The following is a 12,332-nucleotide window of genomic DNA, read 5'->3' on the forward strand; positions in this document are numbered from 1 at the left end:
CAGCAACAAGTTTGCTGGCTGTATTTGAACCACAGAAGTTTAGATGGATTTTCAGTCAGAATTTAGCCGGCTAGGTTCTGGCTGAGAATTTTCCTAATGTTATCCTTATTTGATTATATAATAAGCTACTGATCTGCTTGCTGAAGACTTAGCCATTTTAAATCCCTCAAACCAAACACACATCGCCTCCTCTTTCCCGAAAACTCTAACGCCACCTGTGAAAGTTAGTAGGCTAAGCGATCTTCTGGCTGAGGCTTTACCGGAAGGGTGAGGGAGCGGCCATGTGACGCTGTCTGTCTGTGCAAATCCCTCAGGCACCGTGCCGTACCTTTTCTTCACCAACCGGCATGAGGTGAGGAAGATGACTCTGGATCGCAGCGAGTATACCAAACTGATTCCAAGCCTGAAAAAAGTGGTGGCACTGGACATAGAAATTGCCAGCAACAAGATCTATTGGGCTGACCTGTCGCAGAAAAAGATCTACAGGTAACGCACTGCTAGCCTGACTGCACCAGGGTGTCTTGTGCCAGCTTTACTCAGTACAGTATGTTTTGCCTTGAAGGCCTTAAGAGAACTCTGTTGCCAATTCCTTCAATCAGGTTCATATACAGTGGTTTGTGAGCATAGTTCGTTCCAGAAGCATGCTCGTAAACTAAAGCGCTCGTATATCAAAGCAACTTTTCCCAAAGCAGTTAGAAACGCGGGCGATTCATTCCACATCCCAAAAAGACCCCCGAGGCTACTGGTGCGCTTCCACCCCACCCCTGGGAACTGGCTTCGCCCCCCCCCCCATCCGCCTGCCGGTAATCTCTGCTGGGTCTTGAGCATTGGCACATGCTCAAGGCCTTCTGGCTCTCGCTCTCTCCGAGATTCTAATGAGATTCTCAGAGAAACCCGAGAATCTCATTAGAATCTTGGAGAGAGCAGGAGCCAAAAGGCCTTGAGCATGTGCAGATGCTCAAGGCCCAGCAGAGATCAGCGGCAGGCTCCTTCGGCACCGGCAAGTCCTTTGGGTCGTGCCGGTGCCCGATCGCGGTAAGGGTTGGGGGGGGGCGATGCTGGTTTAAGGCATCTGACTCACGCCTACGCACTTCCGGCATAAACCGTGCCTACACTGGCCTTAGGCATCCGAAGGCGTGCCTAGATGTCTCTGCACACGCTCGAACAATGCCTACATTATAGGCGTCCTTCTCCCCATCGTTTGGTTTTGTGTTTTTTTAAACATGCGTCCCAATTGGTCCGTTAGAATCGGGCTCATAGAGTAAACTCAAGTGCTTTAGAAGTGATGACCAGAGCTTTTAGGGAGCAAGATTATTTTGGAGCCCTACCCATAGCTTGATGGTTCTCTCTCTGATCTGTTCTTGTGCCTCCTCACAGTGCTCTAATGGACAAGGCGGACAACTTCTCCCACCATAGTACTGTGATTGGCAGCGAGATCCAGGCTCCTGACGGGATCGCCGTGGACTGGATCCATGGGAACATCTACTGGACCGATTCGGTTGCCAGCACCATTTCGGTTGCCAGCACAGGGGGTTCCAAGAGGAAGACCCTGTTCAAGGAGGGCCTGGCAAAGCCCCGAGCTGTTGTGGTGGATCCTACTCACGGGTATGTACTTGTAAAGCTGTGGCATAACCATAACAGCCAACGGGAGAGATTTAAAGGCCAGAAAACACGGCAGCCGCTTACTTAGTCCCCTCTTTCCTTCTAGCTTCATGTACTGGACTGACTGGGGTCTTCCTCCTAAGATCGAGAAGGGAGGCTTGAACGGTGTGGACCGCTACCCATTGGTGCAAGATGGCATTGAGTGGCCGAATGGCATTACTCTTGGTGAGTCCCTCCTTACGTCACGGGTGTATGATTAACATAAGAATTGGGAGATAAACCTAGAGGCATCCATATGAGTCCTTATCTGTCCATCGGCTTCACAGTTTTATGGGAGCTGAGTTCACCTCATTATATTGACTATATAGTGTAGTAATTGCTAAGAATAAGTTTCAAGTTATATACATTAAAGCAGTGGCTTAGCAAGGTGGGGGCTCTGCCCCAGGCACCATCTTGGTGGGGGTACCGGATTCTTTTCTCCTCTCTGCTCCCCCCCATCCCACGGGCACCTTCATTCCCCCTCCCCCATCCTAGCTCTAGCTCGTCACCGGCACAAGCAGCGGCACTAGCGCGAAAATTTTGATATGAAATTCAAACGTTTTAGAAGTGTTTGTGCATATAATTTAGATCTTCCCTTTAATAGTGCTAGGATTTATTTTGCCCATTCCGCTTTACAGACTGCGCTAAAAAAAAAGACCAGGACAGAGCCCCTAAATTACAGGGCAACAGTGAACATCAACATCTCTAATCCTTCAACTCCCACCTATTTACCGATTTTAAATAGGGCACAAAAGTACAGCCTGAAAACATGATAGCGTTTAATACCTCGGATTTTAGGGGGGGTAACTTTTCCCCATAAGTCAGGACCGCTTCCAGGTCCCGCAACTAGGAAGTGATGTCGGAGGCAGAGCCGGCGCGGGCAGCAAGTTGGAGATGCTGCTCACAGAGGGGAAATTAAAGAGGTATTTAGGAAGGGAAGGGAGGGCTAGGGGGGCAGGGAAGGAGCAGGGGAGCTAAGAACATGGCAGGGGGGAGGGGTGTCTCCTACCCTTGCTACACCACTGCATTTAAGTATCTAAAAATGTCTTTGTCGTTAATAACAGAGAAACCAGCTCATCTGATAATGTGAAGATCTTTATTCCTCTATGACTCAATGTCTCGACATGTAGTTTCGGCCAACACCAGTCGGCTATAGCTGTATAAACACCGCCAAAAGATTCTTCATTGGAATTTCGGTCAAATCTATGTGAGTGGCACTATTCTCTATATATCATCATTCGTGATTCTTAAGACTCTTGAGGCAGGAAACATGTACATGTCGAGTCATAGAGGAATAAAGATCTTCACATTATCAGATGAGTTGGAGGATACTTTTTTGGTGCACATCATTCTGATTTGGACAATTCCATTTTGGTTTCTCTGCTTTTGTATTTGTGGTTTTGTTTCCCCCTGTTTTGTTCTTTTGTCGTTAATAAGCAATAATTAGTTTAGGAAAAATGATAGATTTTGGTAAGATTGCTCACTTATTAATGAGGCATGAGGCATGCTCAGGTAATCAAGTTTCAAGTTTATTAACACAATTTGATAAATCGCCTATTATAATCACTAAGCGATGTACATAACAAAAAATATATCAAGTGAAAAGGGGTTGACATTTTAACATAAGAACATTTAACTTGAACAAACATACAGTGGGAAGGAAAAGATAAAAGTTACAATTTTTGTTTGGGGTAGAATAAGGAAATAACAGTAGGTAAGGGAAGTAATAACCTCAGCAATATTAAATTTATTATACTTTAAACATTAAAAGCATCTCTAAATAAATAAGATTTTAAAAGTTTTTTAAATATTAAAATATCTTTTTCGTTACGAATGTATTGGGGAAGGGCGTTCCACCATAGGGGACCAGTCACCGAAAAGATGTCGGCCCTTCTTGTACCGATGATTTTTAGGGAAGGAACTGAAAGAAGATTCTGGTTGGAAGAGCGAAGTGAACGTTGTAAGACAGGAAGCCAGTCGCAGAGCCTCAGAAAGCCAGCACTGTGGCTTGCTTGTTTTTCTTTTGCATCTCACGGCACTTTTCCCTTTACCCCCCCATCAGACTACCTCAACCAGCGTCTGTACTGGGTGGACTCCAGGTTGCACACTATCTCCAGCATTGGCGTGAACGGGGGTAACCGGAGGACGGTGATAGTGGACAAGGAGAACCTAGCGCATCCCTTTGCCATCACTGTCTTTGAGGTGAGTCTCTCGGTTCACTGCTGCTAATGGCAGCAACGGCCCCTGACTTTTCTTACTCGATACTTAAATTCGGCACTGAGATATAAAATCTGTTCACCCATAGCAGGGAGTTAAGTTTAGAACTGGTTCAAGCATTGCGATTAAAAAAAAAAAAAGAGAAAAAAATGGAGTGGATTTTGGTCTTTTTTTAATTGCAATGGAGTGGATTTTCTCTTTATTGGTCTCAAATATTTCAGGTAAACTTACGTTACCGCGGCGGTCAGCGCTAAAAACACTAGCGGGGCTTTGTAAAGGAGGGGGTTACTTTGGGTTTTTGAGGTGATCCAGATATTCTCAGCTCACTAAAGCGTGCAAAATCTTCAGGTTTGGGAAAACTGTTGCTTTTTCGGGCTTCCAGTCATACAGAAACGCTAGAACTCTTAAGACAGAAGCTTCTGCCTCTGTCATTTAACATAAGGCTGCCTATACTGACAACGTTTTCTGTAATTCTTATAACAATGTAAACATTTCCTTAAAAGTGCTTTGTTCAAATTTGCAGCCAGCAGTCAGCAGTTCCCTTTGCTTCAATATTTGCTTTTCCCCTCGGCGCGTCAGCTGTTTTCTGTCTTTCCAGAAGGCTGATGGCGATGTGTGCTAGTGTGTTTTTTTTCCTGGTTCAACCTCAAGCAAAGCCTAATAGGGTGACTCGGTCTTTGCTTCACAGGACAGGGTGTACTGGACGGACATGGAAAACGAAGCCATTTTCAGTGTGAACCGGCTGACAGGAAGTGACGTCGTTAAGGTGGCTGAAGACTTGATGTCTCCCGAGGACATTGTTCTGTATCACAACCTGAGACAGCCTACAGGTAAAGACCTGGAGTGCCACATTCTGCTAGAATGACAGCTGGTTTTGGCTTTGGCTACCATATAGCTCAGGGATCTCAAAGTCCCTCCTTGAGGGCCGCAATCCAGTCGGGTTTTCAGGATTTCCCCAATGAATATGCATTGAAAGCAGTGCCTGCACATAGATCTCATGCATGGTCATTGGGGAAATCCTGAAAACCCGACTGGATTCCGGCCCTCAAGGAGGCACTTTGAGACCTCTGATATAGCTCCAGAAAAAAGAGGACGGATTGAGACATCCGGGTTTTACTTCCACTGAAAGCAATGTTTCAAACCGTCCTCCTTTTTCTGGAGCCATATGGTAATCCTAGTTTTGGCAGTGCAATATAGCTTGTCCTTTTTTTTTTTTTTTCCTTACTAATTCCACTTTGTGCAGCCTGTTTCCGGTTTCTGGCCCCGCTTCTAACATTAGGGCATTATCCCAGGACAAGCAGGCAGCATATTCTTAACGCATGGGTGACGTCACCGACGGAGCCCCGGTACGGACCTTTTTAACTAGAAAGTTCTAGTTGGCCGCACCGCGCGTGCGCGAGTGCCTTCCCGCCCGACGGAGGAGAGCGTGGTCCCCAGTTTCTTCGTTTCCGCGGAGCGAAGAAGACGCGTGTGTTTCCAACGGCCGTTGAAAAACTAATTTTTGCCTTCCCGCTCGCGTACTTTTTCACTTTTTTTCCTTTTTTCTTATCGGATTCCCTTTATTTTTGTTTTACAAAAAAAAAAAACCAAAAAAAAACTCGTCGAGTTTTCCTTGTTTTTTCAGGCCGGCCCCGGCGGGGCCTGTTGCCACCGGGTTCCGGGTTTACAATGTTTGCTTATGCAGATGATGTCCAACTAATCCACCCGATGGATCTAAGTAATCAATCAGAAATAAAGTTCATAAACCAAAAATTGGAAAAGATTAACGCCTGGTTGGACGCTTGCGTTGAACATTGAAAAATCCAAGGTAATGATTTTTCCCCTCTTAAATTCAAGTCTCAGTCTATTAAAACCGTACCTTCACTTAAATTACTTGGAGTCACTTTCGATAACAAATTTAATTATCATCTTCATATCAGTACAGTGGTCCAACATTGCTTTTATCGGCTACGTATGATCAGATTATTATCCAAACTATTAGATGCTGCATCTTTGAACATTTTGATTCATTCTCTCGTGATTTCGCGCTTTGACTATTGTAATGCCCTTTATAAAGGCATAACCAAAACAGAAATACGAAAACTCCAGATAATACAGGACACCGCTGTAAAGATTATATTCAATGCAAAGAAATCCGACCATGTTACCCCCCCCCTTTTGCAAGAAGCCCACTGGTTGCCAGTGGAACACAGAATCACTTACAAAATTCTTCTGTTAACATTTAAGTCTAGACAAAACAATCAACCTGAATTTATTAATAATCTTCTTACCCCTTATAATCCTTCTATTCCACGCCATTCTCTTCTTAGATTGGGCTGAGCACTTTTCAGCACTCCCTAGTAGTCTGTGCCATTTTGCCCTGTCCCTCACTTTTTGCATTCTGTAATTCGCTGATTGTCCAGCCCTCTTCGATGTGAACCGCCTAGAAGTCATCTGATTATGGCGGTATAGAAGAATAAAGTTATTATTATTATTCTAAGACCCTAAGATCAACAGCTAATAACCTTTTCTCTATGCCGTCACTGAAGTTTATATATACTATCTTCTCTGTCACTGTCCCCTCTCTTTGGAATAGTATTCCAAAGTATTTACGCGAAGAATCAATTCTTAATAATTTTAAGACGAAGCTAAAGACATTTCTTTTCCTTGATGCCTTTGAGACCTGTCCTTTTAAGGGCAATTGAGTTGAATGTTTTTTCCTTAATTGTTCACTTTTACTTTGACTATTGTAGTTCTTGCCTTTTACCTTTTGTTCCTGTTTGTCTTTGTGTTGAAAAGTCTTTAAAAGTTACAGTTTGGTGACGTAATGTCAGCTTAAACTTGTATTTTATTTAAAGTTTGCTTTCTGTTTTTACGAATTTGTACACCGCCTAGAAGGCTGTTTGGGCGGTATAACAAATTTGAAATAAACTTGAACCTTTTCTTTTTGGACTGATTAGGTGTGAACTGGTGCAATCTGAGCAGCGTTCCTAATGGCGGCTGTGAATATCTCTGCCTGCCAGCTCCCCAGATCACCCCTCACTCTCCAAAATACACCTGTTCATGTCCCGATGGTATGCACCTGGCGCTGGACATGAGAAACTGTACCAAAGGTAGGAGAGTCTGCCTGACATCCGAACACCTCCTTCACCCCAGACCTGCAGTTCTGCCAACTGCACTTACAGTGGCGTAGCTAGGTTGGCACCTGGCATCTCCCCCCCCCCCCCCTTTGCGTACTTCTTGACATGTTTGCTGGCGCAAAAACCATCTTCCACTTGCTACTTTCACTGGCCTCGGTTCCCTTCTAATATCACTTCCTAGTTACGGGACCAGGAAGTGACATCAGAAGGGAAGATGCTGCTTGCACAGGTACGCTGGGGCAGGGGAGAGGAGAAGAAGTCTCCGGGACGGTCTGCCCCTCCCCTCACTGCGCCACCACCCATGTGAAAGTTTTTATATGAAATGAAAATGTTTTAGAAGTGTTTGTGCATACAATGTAGAAGATCTTCCCTTTAATAGCGCTAGGATTTATTTTGTCTGTTCTGCTTTACCAGTTGACTCTAGACAGACTGCAGTAAGAACAAGTCTAGAACAAAGCCCCTAAATTACAGTACAACAGTAATAACAACATCTCTAATCCCTAAACTCCCATCTATTTACTGATTAAATATTGTACAAAAGGATAGCCCTTAACTGCCCTCCTAAAAACATGATAGCATTTAATACCTCAGATTTGGTAACTTATTTCCACTTTAGAAGCAATTTTTTGACCAATTAATGCAGAAGGTATGCTTAATCTGATTTCCTGCCTAGGCCTCAACTCCTTTGGGGCTAGCTATAAAGAAATCACGTTCAGGAAGTGTTTGGAACCTGACCGGTAGCGTATGTTAAGAACGAACGTTAACAATTTAAAATGTTCGAACTCTGTCTATTACCCACCAATCACAAGAGTAGTTCAGACGGGACTTTAATGTAGGGAAGGCATGTCAAAAAGCTGCCACGGACGGAAACGTGTTTATTATTTGTGGTTCCTCCCTGCAGATCCTCCTTCGCACAGCACTACCACCATGGGCACCACGACCGCGGCCAAGCCGACTAGGACCACCACACCGGAACGTATAGTTACTGCGACCATCACTGCGACCGTGACCACCGTCGCATCAAGGATGAGGACCACGCACAGGCCTTCCACCACTAGCACGGTTACAAGAAAACACACAAAGGGCGTCTCGGCGCTCACCACACCCGACACGGTCACACTGTCCCAAAAAGGTACTCAAAGAATTATCCGCTTCAAGTTTCAAGTTTATTTAGTCTTGATGAATCGCCTATATAACTTGCTAGGCGATGTACAATAAAAACGACATGTATTAATAAATGAAACAAGTACAATGTTAAAAATGACATAAAAACAAATTTGATTGTGTCGACATATAACATACTTTACAAACTGATCAAAAACCTTATTTCACAATAATGTGAGGGTAAAACATACACGACATGTGAGGCTAAATAGGGGAGTAGTTACAATTTTGATAGAAGAGAAGAAGAAACATAAAAGGGAAAAACAAAAGGTGGGTAAAAGATGGCTGTTTTTAAAAAAAAAAAAATAAAAAAAATAAAAAGAAAAAACCGATAATGTATATAAGATTATCAATTTTTACTACTCATAATAACCATACACAAAAAATAAAAAGAAAAAACCGATAATGTATATAAGATTATCAATTTTTACTACTCATAATAACCATACACATCTTTGAAAAGAAAGGTTTTTAGCATTTTTTTAAACTGTGTTAGGTCTTTTAGTTCCCGGATATTCTGAAAGCCTTTTGTCTTACTGCTTGCTGCTGAGACATGAAGGGCAGAGACTGCGCTTCTTCTATAAGACGTAGTTAAAAAGAGTGAAATTGCACCTGTCGGGTTAAGCCCTGCTAATATTTTCTCTTTCCAACAGCTCTGAGCGGTATTGCTGCAGAGACCGACTCGGGGAAGGAAAGCGGCCGCACAGTTCTGTCTGTAGTCATTCCACTAGGTAAGTGGACGGTTTAGGCCGTTCTGTTTGGTGTCGGGTCAAAGGCGCGCCCAGACAATTGAGCGCAGCGCGGAGGCGCGCACCGCTCGAAATTACTGTTTTTAGGGCTCTGACGGGGGGCGTGGGGGGGGAACCCCCCCACTTTACTGAATAGACATCGCACCGCGTTGTGGGGGCGTTGTGGGGGGTCACATTTTACTGAAAACTTCACTTTTTCCCTGTTTTTAGGGAAAAAGTTAAGTTTACAGTAAAATGTGGAGGGTTACAACCCCCCAAACCCCCCCTAACGCCGGTGCGATGTCTATTAAGTAAAGTGGGGGGGTTCCCCAACAAAAACCCCCCGTCGGAGCCCCTAAAAACTGTAATTTTTTTTTTCTTTCGCGCCGTTGTCTATGAACCGTTCTGTTTTTTGCCGAGCTCCGTTTTTCTTTCTTGGGGTTTTGAATGCGAGTTGTTTCTTTGCTCCTTTTGCAGTCGTGCTCTGCCTCCTCGCCTTTGGCACATTTCTCCTGTGGAGGAACTGGCGGCTGAAGAATACCAACAGCATAAACTTTGATAACCCGGTGTACCAGAAGACCACGGAAGATGAGATTCACATCTGCAGGAGTCAGGATGGTTACAGCTACCCATCGGTAAGCAGCCTAGCTCTGGAGAAAGCTAGACAAACCAAAATCTTCCTTTATAGGCTGAGCTGCCCCTCCAGACTGATCTCTTGCGATTAACTGGCTACTGATGGCCCAAATCAGCTTTTATAGCTGCATTTGGCTGTTGAATTATAACTTGCTGCAAAGTGGATTGAGGTCAAAAACTTTTTAGGGTGGCCTCGGGTCATTTTGTCACTTGTTTTCACAGGAAGACAACTAACGAGAGCAGGGGTGGGCAATGAGGGTCGCAATCCCGTCGGGTTTTCAGGATTTCCCCAATTAATATGCAAGAGACCTGTTTACACACAATGAAGGCGGTGCAGGGAAATAGACCTGATCAGTGGCGTAGTAACAGGCGCCGTCTTGGTGAGGGCATCGGCACCCTCCTCTCCGACTCCCCCATTCCTTCCCAACCCCCGCTGCAGCTTGCATGCACCCCTTCCCTCCCCTCCTACCTCTTTAATTTTCCCGATGCGAGCAGTATCACAAACTTGCTGCCCACGTCAGTGTCATCTCTCTTTGACGTCACTTCCGGGTCCCGCGCCTAGGAAGAGACGTCAGAGGGAGAGCTGACGTGATATGGGCAGCAAGTTTGTGATGCTGCTATGGGGGAAGGGAAGGGGGCAAGTGCGGAGGGGGGGCTGGAGAAGAGGGTGGGAGAGAGGCGCTATTGCCCCAGGCACCCCTCACTCTCAATACGCTACTGGATCTCATGCACATTTGTTGGGGAAATCCTGAAAATCTGACTGGATTGAGGACGGAGCTTGCCCACCCCTGCACTAGAGAGATTTCTGACACTTTGAGAGTAAGTGTAGCAGGCATTAGGTACTTAAAAGATGGGATTGCTGGAGAGGTGCAAAGAATTAAGTGTTGGTACCCTGAGCCTCCAAGGGACCCTCTCTGATACCAAGATCAGATACTTGTAAGAGAGCCGAGAAATCCCTGCTCAGGCGCATGTTTTGTCTTGACTGTAAAGGCAAAAATTTGGAACAAGACTGACTTTGGCCTCTTCTTTCTACAGAGACAGATGGTGAACCTGGAAGATGACTTTGCGTGAACAGGTACAGCCACCATGAAGTACCTCTGAACCACTGTTGCTGCTTACTCTGGGGAGAAGAAAAATAAATAAATAAAAGGACTACATTTTTCTTGTTCTCGATTCCCTTAAACGTGCAACGGAACCATCCAGGCTTTCCTGGAGAACTTGACAGCCCATCGCTCTTCACTTTTTCAAGAAAATGAGCCATACTCAGTTGAATGAATTCTCAGGCTGTGCAAATGACGACGAGATTTTTTTTTTGGTTTTGGTTGTTTTGCTATGTTTTCTATTTATTTTGACAGTTCATTTAAAAAAATATGCAAACAGCCTTTTTCTTTTTCTATGAACTATTTGGTCAAGCTTTGTGCCATTTATTCATTCCCAGAAGGAAGGGGATATTCCTTATGTGTGAAGGAGAACTGAAGGAGTGCATTTCTCCGGATGGAAGACTGGAAATCTAGGAGAATTTGGTGGGGGGGGAGAGGAAGGGGCCTCTTTTGCCTTCTGTATCCATGGTGCTGCTTGAACATGACTGATCTTGGTGGGGAGCAGAGAAAAAAGTCCTTGGAAGAGAGCTCACGCTTGGTGAATGGCGACAATAGAGCCCTGAAGGTGACAGATCGCGGAAAGAAGAGCAGACTCTTCCTTCTGCACTCAGAGAGAGACACGCGCGGAGGTGCAAAACCTGGACTTCTGTAGTCTGACTAGCTGCTTCTCCCTCTCCATGCACTTTTCAAGATTTTGTTCAGGATTGTATATTTGTAAATTATGAATTTTGCACAGTTTTTTTTTTGGGGGGAGATGGGGTTACTTTCTGTAAATATATTTAGCTAAAAGAGAACCTCACTTGTAAAGCTTTTCTGGATTCCTTTTTCTCAGCTGTCCACGGACAGGGGCTGGGGAGACAGATTTCCCCCTTTCTAAATCTGCTTTGCAGGTTGTTTTCTCCCCAGTACTGCAGGTTAAAAACCTTATTGTAACCTTTCTGAGTTTCTATCGATGGGTGGTAGATCAAGGGTAAGGAAAAAAATAGTTTTTTTTAGTTAATATCTACACGCCAGCAGAATCGGCTCTTTCTAGCTGGTATCTTTGCTCCTCAGGCTGTTACTCCCTGGCAGCAAGCGAGAAGAGGCTAAGACCGTCCCACTACCGGTAGCCAAAGACACCCAGTGCCCAGCTGCCTGTGGCTTCTTCCTTACAGTTTTTGAAGGGTGTAAATATATTGTTATCGTACAGCTCTTTATTTTCCACACCTTTTTGCCTTATTTCTTTTTCTGTTTGAGCATTTTGTGTTGCAATTTCGTTCAAAATAATATATGATTTATTTATTTCATAAGAGTTGACTTTTATTATCTTTTCCCTCATTTTCATGCTGAACCCAGTTGAAAGAATTTGCACTAGTCTGACATGCATGGCCTGGTATTTATTTATTTAAGTTCAAACAGTTTTTATTGATGATAACAAAACTACATAGCCGTGGTACGCCAAAGTCCATCTCAATAACCATAGACAAGTAATACAACAGATTCCTAACAGATCCCCCACACCATCCCTCCCCCCCCAGCACCAATACCAGGCACAGAACACTACTCCAGATCCCACAGGAAGGTATTTATTTATTCAATTTTCTATACCGTTCTCCTAGGGGAGCTCAGAACGATTTACATAAATTTATTCAGGTACTCAAGCATTTTTCCCTGTGTGTCCTGGTGGGCAATAGGGGATTATGATGTCACAATACCAGCTCTGGTCATCAGAAACTGAAACTCTGCACATT

At 44.4% G+C, this 12,332-nt stretch overlaps 1 protein-coding gene across 3 annotated transcripts in view; it reads left to right on the forward strand.

Moving 5' to 3' along the window:
- LDLR (low density lipoprotein receptor) overlaps positions 1-11,891 on the forward strand; it is a 32,538-nt gene extending 20,647 nt beyond the window's left edge. The window contains exons 9-18 of one of the 3 annotated variants that reach the window (XM_033924463.1): positions 315-486; positions 1,378-1,605; positions 1,709-1,827; positions 3,704-3,843; positions 4,547-4,688; positions 6,798-6,950; positions 7,879-8,109; positions 8,795-8,872; positions 9,347-9,504; positions 10,538-11,891. In XM_033924463.1, the coding sequence (XP_033780354.1) occupies positions 315-486; positions 1,378-1,605; positions 1,709-1,827; positions 3,704-3,843; positions 4,547-4,688; positions 6,798-6,950; positions 7,879-8,109; positions 8,795-8,872; positions 9,347-9,504; positions 10,538-10,573 (1,457 nt within the window). In that variant the 3' untranslated portion in view covers positions 10,574-11,891. Of the gene's footprint in view, positions 1-314; positions 487-1,377; positions 1,606-1,708; positions 1,828-3,703; positions 3,844-4,546; positions 4,689-6,797; positions 6,951-7,878; positions 8,130-8,646; positions 8,769-8,794; positions 8,873-9,346; positions 9,505-10,537 lie in introns of those variants that run through there. The other 2 variants (XM_033924465.1, XM_033924464.1) reach the window with 2 other exon arrangements.
- Positions 11,892-12,332: the final 441 nt, after the last annotated feature.

This window comes from Geotrypetes seraphini, chromosome 16, assembly GCF_902459505.1.
Source record: "Geotrypetes seraphini chromosome 16, aGeoSer1.1, whole genome shotgun sequence".
In the NCBI taxonomy this organism is placed as follows: Eukaryota; Metazoa; Chordata; class Amphibia; order Gymnophiona; family Dermophiidae; genus Geotrypetes; species Geotrypetes seraphini.